Consider the following 21,660-nt stretch of genomic DNA (forward strand, 5'->3'; position numbering starts at 1 on the left):
AAAAAAATCATAGGATGGTTCTCGATGAAATAATTTTGTGTATGGAGAAGATAAGTTCAAAACTTTAGTTGGCAGGCGATTTATTAAAAAATTAGCAGTATGTAGAGCTTCAGCCCAATAGGTTTGTGGCATGGACTCATGAGCAAGAAGAGTTAGACCAGTTTCAACCAAATGACGAAGTTTACGTTCTGCCATACCGTTTTGTTCAGGATGGTGAGGGCATGTATATTGATGATGAATGCCATGTTTTTCTAAATAAGATTTGAAATTGTTGTTAATATATTCTCCTCCGCCATCCGTTTGAAAAGTTTGGATTTTTCGTTGAAATTTATTCTCCATTTCAGTTTTAAATTTAATGAATGTGGAGAACACATCAGATTTGAGTTTTAAAGGATATAGCCATGTATATCGCGAAAAATCATCAATGAAAATCACATAATAACGAAAACCAGAAATTGACAAAGTAGGGGACGTCCATACATCTGAATGAATAAGTTGTAAAGGAAAATGGGAAATAGAATTTGATGGTAAAAATGGCAATTTCTTGCTTTTGCCCAAAGGGCATGAATGACAGACATAATTAAAATGGTGCCTAGTAAGAGGCACTTTGCTAGTAGAAACTAAATGTTTTAAAATAAATGACGAAGGATGACCGAGTCTGGAGTGCCAAATACGATCATCAACCTTGACTCCCATGCACAAAAATAGTCCATGTCTTTTATTGAAATTAAAACTTGCATATGGATAAACACCAGTGTTACTCCGGCCTGATAAAAGGGTCCTCCCCGAGCGGATATCCTGAACACGGAAGAAATTAGGATGAAGGACAAAGAAACAGTCATTGTCAGAAGAGAACTGATTGATAGATAATATATTTTGAGAGGCATCAGGACAATATAAAGTATTAGAAAGAGGATAGGAGCTAGTGGGAGAGTGAATAAAAGATGTGCCTATTTGGGAAATGTGCAAACCTTGACCACCATGAACACCACCGACTTGATCTGTGCCTGTGTAGGGCTGTGCATTTGTAAGTTGACCAGGATCATTGGTAATATGGGTGTTGGCCCCAGAGTCCAGAAGCCATGTGGTGGGAGCAGGAGAGACAGACTGGGGTGCACGGGTAGACTGGGCAGCAAAGGCTGTGAGACGAGCACTTGGAACACGACCTTCATAAGACGTATTCATACGGTTGTAACAGTCAATGGCAGAGTGACCATTACGACGACAAATCTGGCAGCGAAGGGGTGGGCAATCAGACGGTGAGGGTCCGGCACCAAGAATACCGTCATTGGGATGTCCTGGATTAGGAGCAGCAGCAGCATGTGGCCGAGCCTGATGTCTACCACGATGAGGGACAGCGCCACGGCCTCCGCCACGCGCAAAACCTGCAGGAGCAGGATACCGACGGCCACGAGTAGCAGCCATAGCAGTCAAAGCAGGAGCAGAAGTGTCGCCAGACAAATTGAAGGTAAGATGACGAGTTTCAGCACTGAGAAGCAGTGCTTCCAAAGCAGCATACGAGATAGGAGTTTATTGGGCTTGGATGGAGGCAACGGTGTTCTCATACAACGGGCCGACATTATTCAGGATCGTGGCAATTAAGTCCGCGTCAGCAATGGGAGAACCCGATAAGGCCAACTGATCAGCCAAGGTGTTGAGTTTATCCAAATAATCGGCAATACGGAGATCACCACGGCGGAGATTGAGAAGTTCCCCGCGAAGTTGAATAACACGATTGTGTGAGGAAGGTGCATAACGGTCCTGTAACGCCTTCCAGGCCTCGGCATCACTAATGCATTTGACGACAACATGCATAACAGGAGGAGAGAGGGAACTAGTGAGCCACGAGAGAACCATCTGGTCAGTTTGGATCCAAGGTTCAAAGAGAGGATTGATGGTGTCAGTATGTTGACCGTCATCATCCAGGAGAAAAGCAGGAGGGCACTGAGAAGTGCCATCAACATAAGGCATCAAACTGCGACTCCGAAGGAGTGGAACAAACTGGGCACGCCACAAGGGATAGTTATGGCGATCAAGCTTTAAAGGAAGAAAAGCAGAAACATTGGTGAGGGCAGCGGAAGAAGACATTGTATAGGGAAGGGAATATGTCGTAACACTTGGAAAAGGATGATACCATAAAAGAATTGTGCTTGTTGATTTGAGCGTATACCATTTGATGTTGTTTTATAGGGATTACAAGAAGTATTTGGATGAAGAACAAACTCTTCAAACCAAGGAGAAGTATTTGGATGAAGAACAAACTCTTCAAACCAAATTTACAGATAATACAAAAGATAAATAACCTATGTTATATTCGAAATACTTGCAACAGATAAGGCTTATCTCAGCCTTCCTTTGGACTAATCTGATTGTGATCTTCAGTAAGTGTTGTGGCGGGAACCTTTGAATTCGGACTTGGTTTATCAGGTGGCAGAGGCGATGGTCCCTTTGCTGTTGTTGGCAGAGAAGAAGGTGCGCAGTCGGCAGATCGGCGCTGCTCGGCTTCATTTTTTTTCTGGGATTTTTGCCTTGGTGGCGGTGCCGCAATGCTGGAGAACGGCGGGTGTCGCAGCGGTTTGTTGCTGTCAGCGGAGGGAAGGCTGCAGACCCTCCTTATTTCTTTGTTTTTCCTTTTAAGGAAAAAGAGAAATAAGGCATTTGATGTTGCTGCTATGATGAATCGGTGGACTTTAAAAAGTCCTACCCTCACCATTTTTTGGGCTTCTTTTTTGTCAGTGGAATCGGCGGTGGATCGATGAACTTTTTAAGAAGCCCCACCTTTATTTTCTGCTTCGGTGGGCGCTGCTTGGCCAAAGGAAGAAGAGGATGAGGGAGAGTGAGCACTGCTCTGCTGCGTTCCTCTTTTGGTCTTCCGTTTGGTATCGGTGGTCTGATCCTGTTGCCACTGTTGAGAGACTTGGATTTGATCTCTCTTTTTTTTGTAGTCGCAGATCTCCAGAGGCCTACAGCTTTATACTCTGGTTCGGAACCACCGGAGAAGAATAAAATGGTAGTCAGTGACTCGGCGCTGCTCGGCCGAGAGAGAGAGGAGGTGTCACGGGGAACTTGAAATGAGGGTGGTGACTGGGTTTTTTCAAAGCGACGCCCCCTATTAAAAAGGGTGGGTTGCTTTACCCGTTGTCGGCAAGATTGTAGAGGAAGGAGAAGAGATTTTTTTTTCTTCTCTTATCTTTTGGCTGCCATGGGGAATTTTTCCCATCCATCTTTCTGGCTTCGGTGAAAGAGGAAAAGCCAAGTTCCTCCTTTATTCATCCTGCAAAAAGCTGCACCTAATACACAAAACCAAGAACAAATTAAAGACAAAGATTTGATACCTTTGGGTACTTCGATGTTCTTTGTCGTGTGCACCCCTTGTGCCATTCGTTTTCTTGCTTTGTTTGTTCTTGCTTTTTTTGTCAGACTCTATCCTTTCTTTTTCCTTTTTTCCACTGCATTTCCAGTCCGTCTCTTTCTCCCCCCATTTTTCTTGACAGAGACAAGTCTTCATAGACTTTCTCTCGACAGTTTGGATGAAATAAAGAGGGGGTCGGTGGTGGAATTGGAATCACCTCCACTATTTGATTGCAAGTGGTCTTTACAAGGTCATAAAAAAAATGTTGAATTCTTGCATAAAAAAGTAAATTATAACATTTAATATAATAAAATATATCGTTCGACAGAAAAAAAAACTCTCATTTCAGTTTTGTTTTTAACGTAGAGCAACTGCTTCTCTTTTTTTCGTTTAATTCATTTTTTTTTTCAAAATTAATGTTGCAGATTCCTTTTTTTTTTTTTGAATAAACAGATTCCTTTTGTTTTAATCTTCACCGTTAATCTTTATTGCCTCTATCATCTCCACTCTCCATGGACCATTTTTTTTTATTCATTTCGGTATACATTTTTTATCCTCAACAATATGTATATATATGTATTAGGTTTTAGTATATTTCTCCACACTTTAAAACCTATTAATTTATAAGTCCAAGCTCCCCCTAATTCGGATTTGGCTGAGTCAATCATGAACAAGATTAGCCTCCTTGTTGAACTCTTGTCTTGATTTTAGAACTGGTCCTTGTTTCGGGTTTAGGGCCTTAGGGGGCTAGTCACCCTCTTATTTTGGGTCATTTGCTTTGCGAATGTTGTATCGGAGTACACTTGCTAATATCTTAAAACGTTGTATAAAAGTATAATTACATCAGTTGTTCATACATTTGACAAATTAAAAAACTATCCGAACATAATCATCGTACACTTCACAACAAAACCCGAAGAACAAACTGATGAGCCTCCTCAAGTGAGTTCTACTACGGTTTAACAAGGATGCGGTTGCAGCACTTTTTAATCATCAAGAATCCACAATTATTTACCTTTAATTTTGCTATTAAAAGTAAAGAATAAATTAATACTTAACTGCCCTTTGCTATCCGCTCTTCCATATTCTATTCTCGGGGTATCATTGTCAAAACGGCCATGAAAAGGTCCTCAAGGAGATGTACTTCCCTGTCTTGCTTCTTTGTCAAAGAATGAGGTGACTGGTGATCAGTTAATCACCAAAAATGCATAATGTGAGTTCGAACTTTATCGGTGACTAATCTAACATCTAATTTTAAAAAATTTATCGTTTGACAAAAAAAAATTATATAAAGAATAAAAAATAAGTTAATATTTAAAATAATTTTAGTATTGAAACTATGATTAGCACTCAAAAAATTTAATCGTGCACTCCTCGTAAAAGTATTTTTCTTTCAAAATAGGTAAAGTTTGGAGTGCACAATTAAATTTTCGAAGTATCAATAAAGACAACTATTGTGCAAAGATGTAAAACCGAGGATGTGTAAAAGGGTCTTTTACGTATCAGGTGACATCTTTATTGAGGGACAACTTGTAAGATCAAAATAAATATAGTCGGTGGAATAGATTGATTACAACACCAAAAGTAACCACTAACCTGAAGAAGACATCTCTTGGAAACTAGGGGGACAACTTGTAAGATCAAAATAAATATAGTCGGTGGAATAGATTGATTACAACACCAAAAGTAACCACTAACCTGAAGAAGACATCTCTTGGAAACTAGGGATCTTCTGCAACTTTCCTCAACTGGATGTAATTACTCAGTGAATGGGATCTGAGTATTCGTTTGTATGCGTGATTGAGAGAGCACAGGGATCCCGTGTTTTATACTGCATACGACGATGATTGATAAGGACTCAAGCTTAATCAATCTAACCTTATCACGGAGAAAGCCTAGCATTCACATCCATTATAAGTGTTCCAAACTATCATGACTGTTTTAGCTGAAACCCCTATTATATAAATTCCTTATCAACTTACAACCTTAGTTAATTCCAACCTCTTATATCCTCAAGTCTCCAAACTAAAGATGATCAAGTGATCAGCTCTCTTTAGAACTTACACAACTTTAAATAAAAATAATATTAGAGCAAATTAAGATAAACCCATATAAAGATACACACAATCCATATTATGATTCATAAAGCATTTCAGTTCATATCATATAGAATTGTCCCCATGAATTCTGATAGTTTTGACTTTTTTTTAATAATCGATTGTCATTCATCCATATTTACTAGGAAAGTTGTAACGTTATAGTTTGAGCATCACCTAATTCGTTGGCAAATTCCACATAGAAATCCAAAGATAGTTTGTCCAAAAGAGCATCTCTTTGTGGATTTTGCGTAGGCAAAGATGGCCTTGAAAAAGACGGGGGATGCAAGGAAAAGACAGCCATGCAAGGAACGGATTGCGAGGAAGAGATTGGCTTAAGCTTTCAAACTCATTTTGTTGTTTATTATTAGGGTAAATTACACAAAACTACTTCAATTATTGGGCCAGTTACAGTTTCATACCTCATCTTTAAAAAATGTCAATGTCAGACCTCATCTATGAATTTATTAAAATTTCATACATTCCGTTAGTTGTCTGATGCAATGTTGACGTGGCTTAAGGCGGGACCCACTTTCTATTTAAAAATTAATTAAATATTAAAAGATTTAAATATAAAAAAAAAACCAAAAAACCAAAAAAAAACCACCCACACCCAGATCCCCTCCCCCCTCGGGAAAACTTCCCATCACCCTCCTACCTTCTCTCCACCACATCTCACCCAACCCTCTCTCCTCCGATCCTACACCCAAATCTTCAAGTCAGTCTGCACCTATGGATTTCTTCAAGTCGGTTTGCACCCATGGATTTCTTCAAGTCGGTCTTCTCCGACGACCCCCTTCCTTTCGACGATTTGCACCCGGACGCCCAAAATGACGGCGTTATGGCACCAGGGCGTGGAGCTTCAAAGGTCTGATTTGCGACGAAGTCCGAGTCTGTCAACCAGAACTACCGTCGCGATCTCGAGGAGTTAGGGTCCGGGTTGAAAAAGGAGACGGCAGTGATCCGAGAGGTGGCTTCGCGCGCCATCAAGGATTTTCCTGGTTCGCTCAAGGTCGGCGCGTCGGTGGCTCAAGATAAGTAGCAGTGGGGTGGTGAAGATGGAGGAAGTGAGGCGTTGGTGGGGTGGTGAAGGAAGTTTTGGTGGGTGGGTGGAGGGGGGACACGAGTCGATGGGAAGTTTCCGGGGGGTGGGGGTGAGGGGATCTGGGTGTGGGTGGTTTTTTTTTATTTTTTATTTTTTATTTTATTTTTTAATATGTAGTTAATATTTAATTAATTTTCAAATAGAAAGTGGGTCCCGCCTCAAACCACGTCAACATTTAATGGATGAATTGACAGACAACTTACGGAAGGTATGAAATTGTAATAAAATCGTAGATAAGGTATGACATTGACATTTTTTAAAGATAGAGTATGCAATTGTGACTGTCTCAATAATTAAAGTAATTTTATGTAATTTACCCTTATTATTTAGATCGGTACTGATCTTACGTAGTCGAAGTATTATCATAAAATCAGCTTACAATATAAAATGTGGACATAATACGTATCAGGAGACTTGTATAGCACGTAACACATTAATTGAACAGTCAAAATCTTTGTCAGCACGTGCTTCCGAGTTCCATTAGTTGAAACAACGACTCTAGGAAGAGGTTGATGAAGATGAAGGTGATGGGGGGTATTTGTCAATAAAAACATTTATTGAAGTGGTAGTTGCGCACACGCCCTTTAAAGTTTGTGCGAATTCCTTGTGCAAATTCCTCGTCAAATTAAAACAGGACTGGCCTCTGCTTTCAGTTTCCCACCCACGCACACCCTTTAAAGTTTGTGCAAATTCCTCATCAAATTAAAACAGGACTGGCCTCTGCTTTCAGTGCCCCTCCCCACCCCCCACAACAAAAATAAAAAAAAGAGTTACGGATTAACATAAGAAGTTATGTACGGCGAAAATTCAGTTAGCTCTCCACGAATCCCAGCTAGGTTAGTACATTTTCTTTTGCTTTTCTTTTCTCTACTTCCTTAATTGGTTTTAGTATATTTCCCCACACTATGTGTACTCTCCTCCCTCCAACGTCCCCCACACAAAGTGAGATAGCTGCGGTGGCGGGCTCGACCAAATTTTTATTCGGCATCTTCAAAGCCGACCGCGTTGATGGCATCTTCGTCGGGCACTTGTGTACTGAGCCATGATTGCTATTGGTATTTAGACGGAGAGAAGATGGAAAGAGCTCTCCATTGGTATCATATTTTTAGTTGTTTATTTTTATTTTATTTTTTTGAAAGTTTTAAAAATTTTAATTGGGTAAACAAGAAGTAGCCAGCGACTTTAGTTATCACTGTGAGGGTAGTGAGGATGCGATGACATGAACGCCAAAGGAATTCATCAATAGCTAGGAGAAATTAGACTGGGGATGCATCATGCATGCATGGCATGGAATCTTTGTTGTTAAGATTTAGGTAAATTTGATATATAAGTCCAATTTTTTTAGCCAATATTAAGAATAGTTTAGTTTTTCAAATTAAGTCAAATTCTTTAAATTTAAGATTGTTATTGTCAATAATTATCTCTTTAATGATAATATTCACTATACAAATTAATTTTCTTCCTAATTTTCTCTTTAATGATTCCTTTTTTCTTTTTCTTTTTTTTGTTATTTCTTGTCCTTCTTACTGTTCTAGACCCCATTTATAGAATTTTTTATTTATTTTTATAATCAACTTATCTCACAAGTTAATTTTATTTATTTATCCATACGACAAATTCTTTTTATGATCAAGTTGTATCACATATTAATGTGCCTTTCTTGTAGATATATTATTTTTTGTACCTTTTAGTTAGGTTTTATATCTCATTTATAGGTTTTATATCTCATATTAATGTGTCTTTCTTGTAGATATATTATTTCATGAAAAAGGGTTTGCACTAAATTTATTTTAACCAAAACCATGCTATAATTTTATTTAAATGAAAAATACTTATATTTTAATGAAAACCCTTAAACTTTAATAAAAAGGACAAAAAAACTTAAATTTTAATGAGAAAAGCATAATTTTAATATTTAAAAAAATTAAAACAAGACTGACGTGTGGGACCAGCTCGTCCTCATACATACTTTTTATGAAACTTAACAGTACTAAACTATTTATGAAACTTAATAATACTAAACAGTTTATGAAATATAACGGTACTTCACTGTTTATAAAATTAACGATACTACACTGTTTATAAAACTTAACGTGCGCTGGGCACACATGTTTATATTTTATGTTATTAGATGATTTTTGGTTAAAATGCAAAATTTTGAAACCCTTTTCATTAATTTACCTATAATATAAATTCATATATTTGTTATTTGAGTTATGGTGGTATGTTGAGTAGATCGATTTATGTTAGTATATTTTTTTTTTTTGTTAGTAGATATTAAGTAGATTTATTGTAATTAAAAGATGCGTGAAATTAGAAGATTTGAATTTATCTCTAATATCTTAAAAAAACATATATATAATGAGAATAAAAAAATGTGAAAAAAGATAATACTGAACTTAACCTATAACCATATATAGAAGGTCACGGCCACCAACTAACAATCATCACCATCTCCATCATGCTAGCACCTCCAAACCCAAACACCAACTCCACCTACAACTGAAGTCACCAACATCGAGAAGAAGGTCATAGATTTTGCTGAAATGATATGGAGGTTGCTGAAATGATATGGACTATCATGATATAGCCACCACCATCTTCATCGATCACAAAGAAGAACTGAAGCTTTACGAGCCGAGAATTGGCATATGAGAAAATCACATGAGCAAAAACAAGCTCCTTAAAACTCTATCTGAATTCTTAACTCTCTCATTTCTTAGAAGATTGTCTTCCTAATGTAATTTCAATTTGGGCCTATTTTGGATTCAATTCAATACCCGTTTGATCATTGGGTTCCATATTGTATAATCTATGTTTGAAATTTAGATTTTGAGACAACTAATATTAATGTTGACCATGATATACCCAGTTGTGACTTTTGAATATAATCTATGTTTGAAAAATTATTTATAATGGATGTGACATTTTCAATAGGTTTGGTACTTGTTTGGAATGTACAAATTTGGAATGACAATAAAAGGTTGGAGGTTATAGGTTAATCCCTTCATAAATGATCACTTGTTAATTAGTACTCGTAAATTAATAAAGTACAAAGTGATTAGCAACGGATGGGATTCAATGAAATTCATCCACTTACTAATCTAATTTTCTTTCAAGCAGCACAAAGGAGGATATTGGTCTCCACGAATGTATTTTCTTTCTCCTCGCCATGCTAGGTGTTCTCCTACAAGTTAAATGTGCAACCTTGCAGACGTCTCCATTTGACACAGACTACGTCATTATTTTGATGTTAATTGCCGATTTATTTGCTTATGCCGGGACATTGGCGATTGTCAAGATATGGCAAACTTCCCACAATTCAGATCTCTATGAATTGATGAACAGATTGAGTCTTTTGTGTGGAACTTTTGCCTTGATTCTACTAACGATCATCCTAGTACCGACTTTTGGGTGGTTTACTTTGGCATGCTGGGCCATATACTTTGTGACAAATGTGATTAAGTCCTACTCGACCTTGAAAAGACTTTGTACAAGTACAACAATTGTAACTGACATACTCCGTTATGTCATTCACAAACTGAAGGAGCTGAACACGAGATTGAACGGCACAGAAGAATCTCAATCCCAAAACCAAAATGGAATAGCTATAGCTTAATTAATTTTCTGAAAGAGCGAGTTGTAAGTGTTGATAAGGGTGGTTAGTTTAAGATGATTCGCTGCTCTTACCTTTATCTGATGTAAATTTGAATTTGTTTTATTTGAATACCTGATATAATCTTGTAGGTGGACTATGACTCTTGTGGTTCTTATGTATAAAGCCTTGTAATACGAAGTTTCATACTTCCGTTCTTTTAATGAAAAAGAAAAAACAGAGCATAAAAATGTAAAGAAAAAGTGTGGTCTACAAGAACGGTAGTTAACTTATCAACGAATTAAAATCTGCACATAACTTGTTTTCCTCTGTCCTTTTCGTGAGTGTTTCTTTCTGTTTGATCGATTCAAGGTACTCGTTTCTAACATTGGTTTGCACCGTGAGGAGGAATTCCTATGTCACATTGCGTACGAAAATTACAACACTATGGGCTCGTTTACGTAACCATAATCAAAATAGGAAGAATTGGATTGATGAGGAATTGAATTGAGGAGGAGTTGGAATGATGGGGAGTCATAATCGAATTCATGTTGAAGTTGTTTACTTAAATGTTCTAGAATCGGAGTATGAATGAAACTGAGTTCATATAAGTTGTTTACTAATTTACCTGAATCGGAATAAAAATTAATATGATTACTAAAATGCCCTTGTTCTATTATGTTTTATGTCTTCCGTATATTTATTTGTAGTAACATTTTAATTTGTTTTATTTAACATGAATCCAATTCCTCCTCTCCTCTCGGCAATTTGTTTTATGTCTTCCATATACTTGAACATTTCTCCCCTCTCGGCAAGTGTGTGTACCTTTTCTCTCATGGCCCTCACCAACATCTTCCCCAAGCACCCTACCCATAGCCACCACCTCTTCTACATGAAGTATTTCATGATTTATGGGTTTTTGGAGTGATTGATTCCATGGGTTGGGATTTGGATTTGAATTGTTTATTTTCTAGGGTTGGGTGGTTGATTTTTTAATCCTGTTTTGGGAAGATGGATGGGGTTCTTGAGCTGGTAAGTTGGGAAGTGAAGCATGGTTGCACGGGGAGGTGGAAACTTGAAATTGAGGCGCATACGCATGAAGGTGGGGTGTGCAGGGAGCGGTGGACTTGTTCAGATGAGTGGCAGACTTGAAATTTTAGAAATAATGAGAGGGTCATAATAGGTAGAAAAAGTACATTCCTGATTCCCTCACTCTCCCGGAATCCAAATACCTCACTCATCTAAGGAGTCCAATTCCTCTAATTTGGGGAGTTGGATTCCTTATTTCGTTTGGACCCCACCACTCTTTTGATTCCCCTTGTTTTAGTAAACGCTTCAATACTTCGTAATCAAAATTCAATTCTTTATTTTGATTTCGATTGCGGGTACGTAAACACTCCTTACGTGTGTGTGTATGCATGGAATGAAATTGTTACATTTTTCTGTCAACTGGCTTAATGACTCGGAGGCAACTCATCTACTCTCTTGCTTCCTTTTGAGCTTCCCATACATAAAAGACCTCTCTCTCTCTCTCTCTCTCTCTCTCTCATTAAGGCTCTAAGCTATAGTTCACACAGACTACTAGAATTGTTCGTTATCGTCATTTTCGTCAACTTCATTTGCTATTCATTCATTCCCTATCCAACCTCGTGCTCTATATTATTACAAATACAACGCTACCCCATTTTGTACTTCTTTTAAAATATCTTTCTCTGCGATCATGGAAAAACAAAGCGCCTTAGTAAACTCCTTGTTAGTCGCGGCAAGTCTCTCTTTTTGTTTCCAAACGAAAAGCCAAAACGGATACTACTCCTCCCTCCAACGTCCCCCGCTATAAGTGGGATTCAATGAAATTCTTCCACTTACTATCTAATTTTCTTTCTAGCAGCACAAGGAAGGATAATGGTCTCCACAAATGTATTTTCTTTCTCCTCACCATGCTAGGCTTGCTCCTACAAGTTAAATGTGCAACCTCGAAAGCGTCTACATTTGACACAGAATACGTAATTGTTTTGATGTAAATTGCTGATTTATTCGCTTATGCAAGGACATTAGCAATTGTCAAGATACTGCAAACTTCCCACAATTCAGATCTCTATGAATTGATGAACAGAGTCAGCCTCTATGTGTGGAACATTTGCTTTGATTCTACTAATGATCATCCTAGTTCCAGCTTTTGGGTGGTTTGCTCTTGCATATTAGGCCACACGCTTTGTGACAGCTGTGATTAAGTCATATCCAACCTTGAAAAGACTTTGTACAAGTAGAACAATTGCAAGTGACATACTTCGTTATGTCATTCACAAACTGAAGGAGTTGAACATGACATTGAACGACATGGAAGAATCCCAATCCCAAAACCAAAATGGGATATATTAATTAAGGGGTAAATTTCGTGTTTAATTGCAACTCCCACTCAAAATCTTAAAATTGTGCAACCTTATATATATAAAAAAAAGATTTCATTGCAGTATCATACATTCGTCAATTTTTCGATCAGTATCTTTGTTATATGCCTACATGGCATCATGAGGCCCACTCTATCACCTATATGGACTACCCAAATTTAAAAAATCAAAAGAAAAATTTTCTTTTGGAAATTCATTCAAATCTTTTATATATAGTACGACATTTATTCACATAATATTATAAAATAAATGTATGAAGGTATAGTTTTTATTTTTGAATGAACATATGATTAGTCACATCATAAAGCATATGATGTTACCATTTTTATTAACAATTCATGAAGTTAGGAACTTATTCTCAATAATGCCACTTTCTACTGAAATACCCAATCCACATTGCATATTTAAAATTATATTGCTATCACCCTAAAAAAATTTAAATTAATGTATTCGACAAAAAATTAAATAAAATTGCCATATTTAACAGAATTTATAAGTAAATTATGATTGAAAACTAAGAAGAAGAACCAAAGTTCAAACAAACCGATCTGCTTAGTTTAGAGAGAGAGAGAGGTATCAAAATGCTTGCTCTCTCACCAATCGCTTACAGTCATGAATCGTATTAAATCCGGGTTCGGATCGTTGCCCTCCAAAACCCAGATTAGATTTCTCTGCACATCAATTCTCGACGACCCACGCCCTCAATCTCCATTTCTGTCAGAAAACCTCAATTCTTTCTTGGACAGTTGTTCAGACGCTTTTTCACTGAGAAGACTCCACGCTCGCATTTTCGCTCACGGCCTCGGAAACAATATATTTCTCGGCTGCAAGCTCCTGAATTGTTACGCAAAGTTCGACCTTTTATCAGATTCCAGATGGGTTTTCGACAGAATCGTCAACGGGAATCTGTCTCTCTGGAATGCAATCCTTGTTGGGTATTTCAGAGCCGGTCAATTCGACGAAGTTCTTCGGCGGTACGTAGATTTGAGGCGGTGGAATATTGGGTTGGATAGCGGCGCCATTACATTTGCTGTGAAAAGTTGTATCGAGTTGGGGGATTTGGGATTTGGACGAGGGATTCATGGGGATGCTTTGAAGTCTGGGTTTAGTTCAAATGGATTTGTGGGTTCGTCGCTTATAGGGTTGTACTCTAGAAGTTGGTTTGTTGAAGATGCAGCTGAAGTGTTCGATGAAATTACTGAGAGAGATATTGTTGTCTACACTTCGATTATTACTGGTTATGCTCAGAGTGGCGACCAACGTGCTTGTGAGGCTTTTGGATTTGCTCGCCGTATGCAGAGGCAAGGATTGCATCCAAATCGGGTCACTCTTGTCAGCTTACTTCAGGCAGCGTCGCAGTTAGAGGCAGTGAAAGAAGGACGTTCGGTCCATGGCTATGCTATTAGAAGAGGAATTGGTGGTTTGGATGAAGTGTTCGAAACGAGTCTTATGGACATGTATAATAAATGTGGATCCCCTAGAATGGCAGCCTGCATTTTTGGCGAAATGGATAGAAAGACTATAGGTTCTTGGAATGTGATGATTGCTGGTTATCTTAAAATGGAACAACCCTTGGAAGCTTTCCGCCTTTTCTGTCAAGTGATGGAAGAAAATTTTGTCCCGGATTTGATAACTTTGTCCAATGGGATTCTGTCTTGTGCTTGCTTGAAGTATTTGCGTCCAGGAAAGAGTATCCACGGTTACATTATTCGAGCTGGTATTCAGCTTGATCTATTGGCAGCCACCGCTCTGGTCGATCTATACTCCAAATCAAACAAGTTGATCCAGTCCAGGGAACTATTTGATAGAATGGAGAAAAAGGATGCTATATCTTATGATGTGATGATGACGGGCTATCTCCACAATAACTATGCCAGCAAAGCTGTGGACCCCTTTGTCCAAATGGTTGGAGAAGGTATTAAACCAAACCTAGGTTCCTTGTTGAGTATAATTTCTGCTACTTCTGAGCTGAAAGACATAAGAAAGGGCAAGTCCATCCACGGTCATGTATTAAGACAGGGGTTTGACTTGAATACTGAAGTTATGAATCAAATTATCTACATGTACGCAAAATGTGGTTGTTTAGACCATGCGAGGCAAATCTTTAACAAGGTGAGATATCGGGATTTGGTCTCATGGACTTCAATGATGATGGGTTATGTTTACCACGGCCATGCCGATGAAGCCGTAACATTGTTTCGATCGATGCAAATTGAGCTGGTGCAACATGATTTAGTTACTCTGATAACTTTGCTTCAGGCAATTTGTCAGCTTGGAAGTCTGAGTTTTGCAAAAGAAGTCCACTGTCACTTGTATCGAGCTGATATGAACAACGATATATCTCTCACCAATTCTTTGATCACGACTTATTCCAAGTGTGGGAAATTAAATATGGCTGCTAATCTATTTGAGCATGCAGTTGAACGGTGTCTGACATCATGGAACACGATGATCCTTGCATATGGGATGCACGGGAAATGCAAGGAGGCCCTAACGCTCTTTGAACAGATGAAAAGTGAGAAGGTTGTCCCTGATGAAGTAACCTTTACATCAGTTCTCACCGCTTGCAGCCATTCTGGTATGGTAAACGAGGGCCTACGAGTTTTCAAGTCCATGGTGGAGGAACATTCCATAATCCCACGTGAAGAACACTATGGTTGTATGGTCGATTTACTAAGCCGAGCAGGATTGCTTGAAGAAGCATATAATCTGATCAAATCCATGCCATCAGATCTTACTGCTTCTCCACTGAAAACCCTTCTTGCTGCTTGTAAAGTACACGGAAATACGGAGATGGGTGAGGTTTTGGGAAGGCGGCTCGTGGACTTAGATCCTGAGAACTCAAGCGCGATCGCCCTGGTGTCAAATTTGTATGCCGAAGGTGGAAAGTGGAACGAAGTAGCCGTAATAAGAAACACCGCAAAACAGAGAGGTCTGAAAAGAACTCCAGGATATAGTCTGATACAGGCTAGATAGATAAACAGGTGTTCGAGATGTGAATTTCTCCTCCCTTCCAATTCAATTTTGATTCATTCAATTTCACAGAAGATTATGTTTCTTGTGCCCTACGTAATGGAAGATGTTTTCCTTTACCTACTAAACCTAACCACTCCTAGAGCTAAATTGTAGCCAAGAGAAGATTGAGACAACGGAAAAAGAAAATAAAGATTTGGTTTGTCTTACAAAGTTTCTCATTGCTCCACAGTGACATGTTAGGCAGTAAGAATAATGGGTCAGGCTGCCGGATTAAGTGACATGTCAGATCACTTAATACCAACAAGTATATGAACCTATTATGACTTGCATCATTCGTATTGCTAATACTTCATACTTCCATGCAGTTTCTCTCGACTACACAATCACTTTTTGGTGGATAGAGAATCTTACTTATGTCTGATTACGTGATATGTCAGATCACTCAATATCATTACCTTAATAGACACTACTTGACTACTTCTCAATGAGCATTTCTTCATTCCTGATACATACGTAAGTAACTCATTGGATACACAAAATAAAAAAAATTACGCGCACGTCAACTTCTAATAAATAGCCAGCCCTTGGGGATGCCAAGGCATCAATTCAGTGATCAGATTTGCGTGTTACAACAAACCGCTAGCTTAATGGGCGAATTTTATAAAACGACCTGGAGAATTGCTCAGATACCAGTAAGTGAGGGCTTTTTAGTTCGTGTTACAAATGCACTGGCTAAAGGTCGGGTGAAATTTCATCTTTCGAGATATTTATTTTTTGATGGATATGAGTAGATATTTAACTTTTTCTAATATGAATATAAGAATGACTGTTTCAATTACCTACAAGCGAAAAAAGAGTATCTCATACTATCAGGACATACTCTCAATAGTTACGCATGTTCAATGAATAGTTGCAATGTGTTGAAATAATAAATCACCCGTCTAATAAACGCTTATAACTCGATGAATCGGTGAGTATTTACCGTAAATTTGGGGTATAGGTTAAAGGTTAATGATGACGTGGCCGCTAGACACTAGATTTTTCCGGCGAACAGAACTGTACTAGATAACCAAATCTGACATTAGTATATAAAGCTCCAGTCAACTTTCACTCTCATTCAAATCCAATCATGCCGGAATTTCAACCCCAAACCACCGCCAGCCCTCCTTCCTACGATCTCATAATCCTCGGCGCCTCCGGCTTCACCGGTAAGTACGTCGTCAGAGAAGCTCTGAAATTTCTGAACACGCCCGCCTCCCCTCTCAAGTCTCTAGCTTTAGCCGGTCGCAACCCAACCAAACTAACCCAAACCCTCAAATGGGCAGCCCACCCGAACACACCACCGTCCATCCCCATCATCACCGCCGACACCACCGATCCACCGTCTCTCCACCGCCTCTGCACCCAAACCACCCTCATCCTCAATTGCGTCGGCCCCTTCCGCCTCTACGGTGATCCCGTCGTCGCCGCCTGCGCCGAAACCGGCTGCGACTACTTGGATATATGCGGGGAGCCTGAGTTTATGGAGAGGATGGAGGCGCAGTACCATGGCAAGGCGGCGGAGACCGGTTCGTTGGTGGTCTCGGCATGTGGGTTCGACTCTGTTCCGGCGGAGTTTGGGTTGATGTTCAATTCGAGGCAGTGGGTCGACCCGGCTGTGCCGAACCGGGTTGAGGCTTATGTGAGCTTGGAGTCGGAGAAGAGGATTGTTGGGAATTTAGGGACGTATGAATCGGCGGTGCTGGGTGTGGCAAATGCCGATAAGTTGCAGGAGCTCCGGCGGTCCAGACCCAGAAGAGCTAGGCCTGCGGTAATTGTTAATCAAATAAATCTCAGATTTTTAAACCTTTTGTGTTCGTAGTTGGAAGTTTATTATTTGAATTTACTGCTTTGATAATTAGAATTTAGTGTTTATATTATTGCTGGAATAATGCAGGGGAAGAACACAAATAAAATTTCGAATCTTGGTGCAAATGTTGTCTTAATTTAGGTCCTGCTATTGGCAGAAAGTAGAAACCGATACGAATTTTAAGTTTGTGTTTTGGATCGCATGTTCCTTTCAATATCTCGGTTTGCTCAGTTAGCAAATACATCAATGAATCGAATTCACAGTTTTGTACCTTACTCCGCTATCCTGGAGCCCTTAGTGGTCCATTGGTTTCGTAGTTCAGGGGATTCGTTGTTCATGCATCGCTGTTATTCGATTTATTTTTCTGGGTTTAGAGTGTTACTCATGAATTCCAAATGTTTGGATGCTAATAGACATTGAGAAGTGTAGGATTTTCAGTTCGAGTAATTTATGTCTTCGATTTTTGGGTTGATGGTGCATGTGTACATTACTGGGGCAGGGCAGCTCAATTGGTTGATCTTGAATTTCTTTATTGGTTGCAGATTCCTGGTCCTCCTCCTCCTAAAGGACCAACCATAGAACAGCAGAAAGATATTGGCCTTTGGGCTGTGAAGCTACCTTCAGCAGATGCTATCGTTGTACGTAGAACACTTGGATTTCTGACTGAAAACCCCCGCGGGCTTCCTGGGAGGAACGAGAGTTCTGAGCACATTGAAAAAAGAGAAGCCTTCTGGTCAACAGTGAAGCCAGCTCATTTTGGGGTGAAGATAGGAACCAAGTCACTGTTGGGCATTTTGCGTATCATGACAGTCGGAGTCTTTATTGGGCTTTTGGGTAGATTCTCCTTTGGGAGGTGGCTTCTTCTGAAATTTCCCTCTTTTTTCAGTGTTGGATGGTTCAGGAAGAAGGGTCCCTCCGAGGATGAGGTGAGAAGCGCTTCGTTTAAGATGTGGTTTGTTGGACATGGTTTCAGCGACAGCAGTCTTGTTTCGCAGGGAAGCAGAAAACCCAACATGGAAATAATAACAAGAGTGATGGGACCTGAGATTGGTTATTTGACGACCCCGATAATTCTACTTCAGTGTGCTCTGATTGTTCTGAGCCAACGCGACAACCTTCCAAAGGGAGGAGTTCTCCCAGCTGGCATTGTGTTTGGCCCAACTGGTCTTCAGGAAAGGCTCCAAGAGAACGGGATTTCTTTCGATGTCATTTCGAAGAAAGCTCTTTCTGGTTAACTGGTACAGCAGTCTTGACAAAATAAATCTCTAGTTGGAAGTACCCTTTAAACAGTAACATGCGACAAACCAAAGTTGTATTTGCTTTTTCATTATGTTTTGATGTACCTTTTAACAGTAGTTATAAATATTGTGAGATTATGGCTTGATCGGCATCTGATTTGTCTCAACTGATGCATCTGATTTGTCTCAACTGATGCATCTTTTCTTCTGATCTGATCTCAGAAATGAAGGTTTAACATGGTAGTACCTGAAACTTCTTCCATGTGTCGATGAGAGCAGTGAGACTCTTCGTAGAACTACCGCCATCTCCAACCGCCCTTCTAGCCTCTTCTCTAATGTGCCGTGCGCTTGCAGCTTCAACAACTCGTTACCCATCATCTCACTAACCGTATGTGCAATGTCCTCTGTTTTCACCACCATCTCCCTATCACCCCAACCCCAACTCTTATCCCACATTCCGAGTCCAATTCTCTCCATCAAATCTGCATTGATTTTCTGATCTCCATGTTACTGCCATACTAACACGGGCACACCGTTCCAGAGAGCCTTAGACAGGGAGTTCCAGCCACAGTAACACCGATGGCCAGATGGCTCAAGATCTCCTCCTTCCCCAGTTCTTCACTGCCAGTCCACTTTTCTTCACCCTCTCCAGTAATCCCTCTCCAAGCACCGTCAGTTTCTCGTCATGTTCCACATCAACTTTCTTATCCTTCACAGCCCACAGAAACCTGCAACCCCTCCTCACGAAGCCATCACCAACTCTCTAATTTGCTCCCTTGACATGGCAGTCCTGCTTCCAAAGCTGACATAGAGCACTGACCCAGTTGCTTGATCATCAAGTCATTGCACCTGTTGGCTTGTCTCAAAGAAACAGGGCGCTAGTTGTCAGATGGAAATTACTGTCAATACTTTGCCCTCATTTAGTGCTGCCAGACTCTCACTCCCTATACTTTCACATGCGTTCACCAAAGTGATCGCTGAGATGGGCGGGACGAAGCGGCAAGCGAAGGGTAGAAGATGGACGGAGTGGGTGAAATGTCAAGCTAGACTATATATAATTAAACACTTCCTTAAAAAGCTGTTCATTTCATTTCCAAACTCCAAAACCATAATCCAATGGCAGTGAAAGTCGTTCCAAGTTTGCAGGGTAGCTCCACAACCTGGCTCGTCAACGGCGTCAGCCATCTGAGCTCAAGGAGAGAAACTTACTTACGAGGCAGATCCCATTGTGTCAGAAGCAATATCTCAGGTCAATCACGCACTGCCAGCTCAAGAGTACTTGTCTCTTCCTCTAGCCTTCTTTGACCTCGTATGGCTAAGGTATCCACCCTTCCATCGTCTTTTCTTCTATGACATATTACCTTGCTCTTCCCCTGCAGACACCCTACTTTTTTTTCATTCAATAATTATTCCAAAACTCAAAACCTCCCTCTCTATCGCCCTCCAACATTTTCTACCCTAGCCGGAAACATCACTTGGCCCGAAAACTCCCCCAAACCCACCCTCAATTATGTCAAAGGCGACACCGTTTCCTTCGCATTAGCCGAATCTGATGCCAATTTCCACATCTCTCAAGCAATGATTTTAAAATTGATGCCAAAGAATACTACCCTCTTGTGCCCCAACTGGCGAAAGCTCATGAAAAGCCGCCGTGATGGCGTTTCAAATCACCATCTTTCCCAACAGCGGGGGCTTTTCCGTTGGAATATCCATGCACCATGCAGTTGTTGACGGCAAGACTCTCTTTATGTTTTTGAAATCTTGGACCCACATGTGCAAACACGTTCATCAATCCGATGACATTTTTTTCCCTGACCAGCTCAAATCGTTTTACGACCGAAGGGGTGTCAAAGACCCCTTCTGTCTCCAACTGGAAGATATTTACTCGAACCAGTTTCTGAACATGGACAGACGTCAAAATAATCGAAGTATGATGGTTGCAGCTCGCTATAAATCGCTAGTGATATCAGATTCAACTCGAGGCAACTTCGAATTCACGAGCGCAAAGATACAAGCTTTACGGAAATGGGTCATGACTAGAATGGAAGAGACCACCGGGAAACAAGAAGAGGGACATGATCGATCTGTTCATTTGTCAACGTTTTCTCTAACGTGCGCCTGGGTTTGCTTACCAAAAGCAGAGCAGGAAGAAGTAAAAGGGGGCATAATATCTATGTCATTTAGCGTGGACTGCCGGTCGCGCTTAACTCCTCCTTTACCTGCAAACTATTTTGGAAACTGCGTAACGGGCTGTCTAGCACCTGCAGAAAGAAAAGGACTTCTGGGAGAAGACGGATGGGTTGTAGCGGTAAATGCGATCACCGAAAACATTAAAGGGTTGTAAGACGGTATTTGGATGAATGGCGCGGAGAAATTGGTTAACAGTTTGTACCCTTCTGATGAACAGACTAGTAGTGGTGCTGGTCACCGGAGACTATTGACAACCGCTGGATCGCATCGGTATGACATGTATGATACTGATTTTGGATGGGGAAGGCCAAGAGCACCGAAGTGGTTCGGATAAATAGAATTGGAACAGTCACTTTTGCAGATGGCAAGAATGGTAGTGGCGCTGTTGACGTTGGATTGGTTTTGAAAAAAACGTCATATGGAGGCTTTTGCTTCTCTATTTGCTAAAGGTCTTGAAACCCTTTAAAGTTTCAAGTCTCATTTCATCTGGTCAGCTGAAAAATTGTATGCTTCTTCGTGCTTAATCTTGTGATTTTTTTGGAGCAGGAAGCTGTGTAAATATAAACGTTGATTGAATTTGTAGGATCAGTACGAGGTTTTTCACAATGCACATGTTGAATAATTCTATGAGTTGTTTGATCAATGAATTTGAAATGTGTAATTTAAATTGTTATATTAGCCTCTCCGCACGCGTTTACACACATGTGATGTGCTATATTTGTGACTCATAGATCTTTAATAATGCACCTAGTGTGCATTATTAAAATGTGTGTGCATTGTTAAAAATTTGTAAGTCATGTGTAATACGTAAAATTACCTTGCATGCGCATAAGTGCGTGAGGAGAGAGACT

General features: G+C 39.9%; 3 protein-coding genes and 1 pseudogene across 3 annotated transcripts; 3 read left to right on the top strand and 1 right to left on the bottom strand.

Moving 5' to 3' along the window:
* Window positions 1-408: 408 nt before the first annotated feature.
* Window positions 409-1,964, bottom strand: LOC114826913 (uncharacterized). Its single transcript, XM_029107840.2, has 2 exons — window positions 972-1,964; window positions 409-798 (listed from the first exon to the last, which is right to left on the bottom strand). Exons 1-2 carry the CDS (start codon window positions 1,423-1,425, stop codon window positions 758-760), a joined length of 495 nt encoding a protein of 164 aa, XP_028963673.1. The 5' UTR covers window positions 1,426-1,964; the 3' UTR covers window positions 409-757.
* An 11,204-nt stretch (window positions 1,965-13,168) lies between these two features.
* On the top strand, window positions 13,169-15,532 carry LOC114826820 (pentatricopeptide repeat-containing protein At3g03580-like). Its single transcript, XM_029107583.1, has one exon. It carries the CDS (start codon window positions 13,169-13,171, stop codon window positions 15,530-15,532), a length of 2,364 nt encoding a protein of 787 aa, XP_028963416.1.
* Window positions 15,533-16,587: 1,055 nt separating this feature from the next.
* On the top strand, window positions 16,588-18,771 carry LOC114826914 (probable mitochondrial saccharopine dehydrogenase-like oxidoreductase At5g39410). Its single transcript, XM_029107841.2, has 2 exons — window positions 16,588-17,342; window positions 17,924-18,771. Exons 1-2 carry the CDS (start codon window positions 16,662-16,664, stop codon window positions 18,614-18,616), a joined length of 1,374 nt encoding a protein of 457 aa, XP_028963674.1. The 5' UTR covers window positions 16,588-16,661; the 3' UTR covers window positions 18,617-18,771.
* Window positions 18,772-20,128: 1,357 nt separating this feature from the next.
* Window positions 20,129-21,456, top strand: LOC114826822 (malonyl-CoA:anthocyanidin 5-O-glucoside-6''-O-malonyltransferase-like; annotated as a pseudogene).
* Window positions 21,457-21,660: the final 204 nt, after the last annotated feature.

The sequence above is a fragment of the Malus domestica genome, chromosome 09, assembly GCF_042453785.1.
Source record: "Malus domestica chromosome 09, GDT2T_hap1".
In the NCBI taxonomy this organism is placed as follows: Eukaryota; Viridiplantae; Streptophyta; class Magnoliopsida; order Rosales; family Rosaceae; genus Malus; species Malus domestica.

What these genes read in the sequence shown, in the direction of transcription:
- LOC114826820 (XM_029107583.1), top strand. Translation starts at nt 13,169, where the DNA reads ATGAATCGTATTAAATCCGGGTTCGGATCGTTGCCCTCCAAAACCCAG.
- LOC114826914 (XM_029107841.2), top strand. Translation starts at nt 16,662, where the DNA reads ATGCCGGAATTTCAACCCCAAACCACCGCCAGCCCTCCTTCCTACGAT. An exon ending in CCAGAAGAGCTAGGCCTGCG is followed by an intron (nt 17,343 to 17,923) that starts GTAATTGTTAAT and finishes TATTGGTTGCAG; the next exon opens with ATTCCTGGTCCTCCTCCTCC.
- LOC114826913 (XM_029107840.2), bottom strand. Translation starts at nt 1,425, where the DNA reads ATGGCTGCTACTCGTGGCCGTCGGTATCCTGCTCCTGCAGGTTTTGCG. An exon ending in TGGTGTTCATGGTGGTCAAG is followed by an intron (nt 799 to 971) that starts GTTTGCACATTT and finishes TTCCGTGTTCAG; the next exon opens with GATATCCGCTCGGGGAGGAC.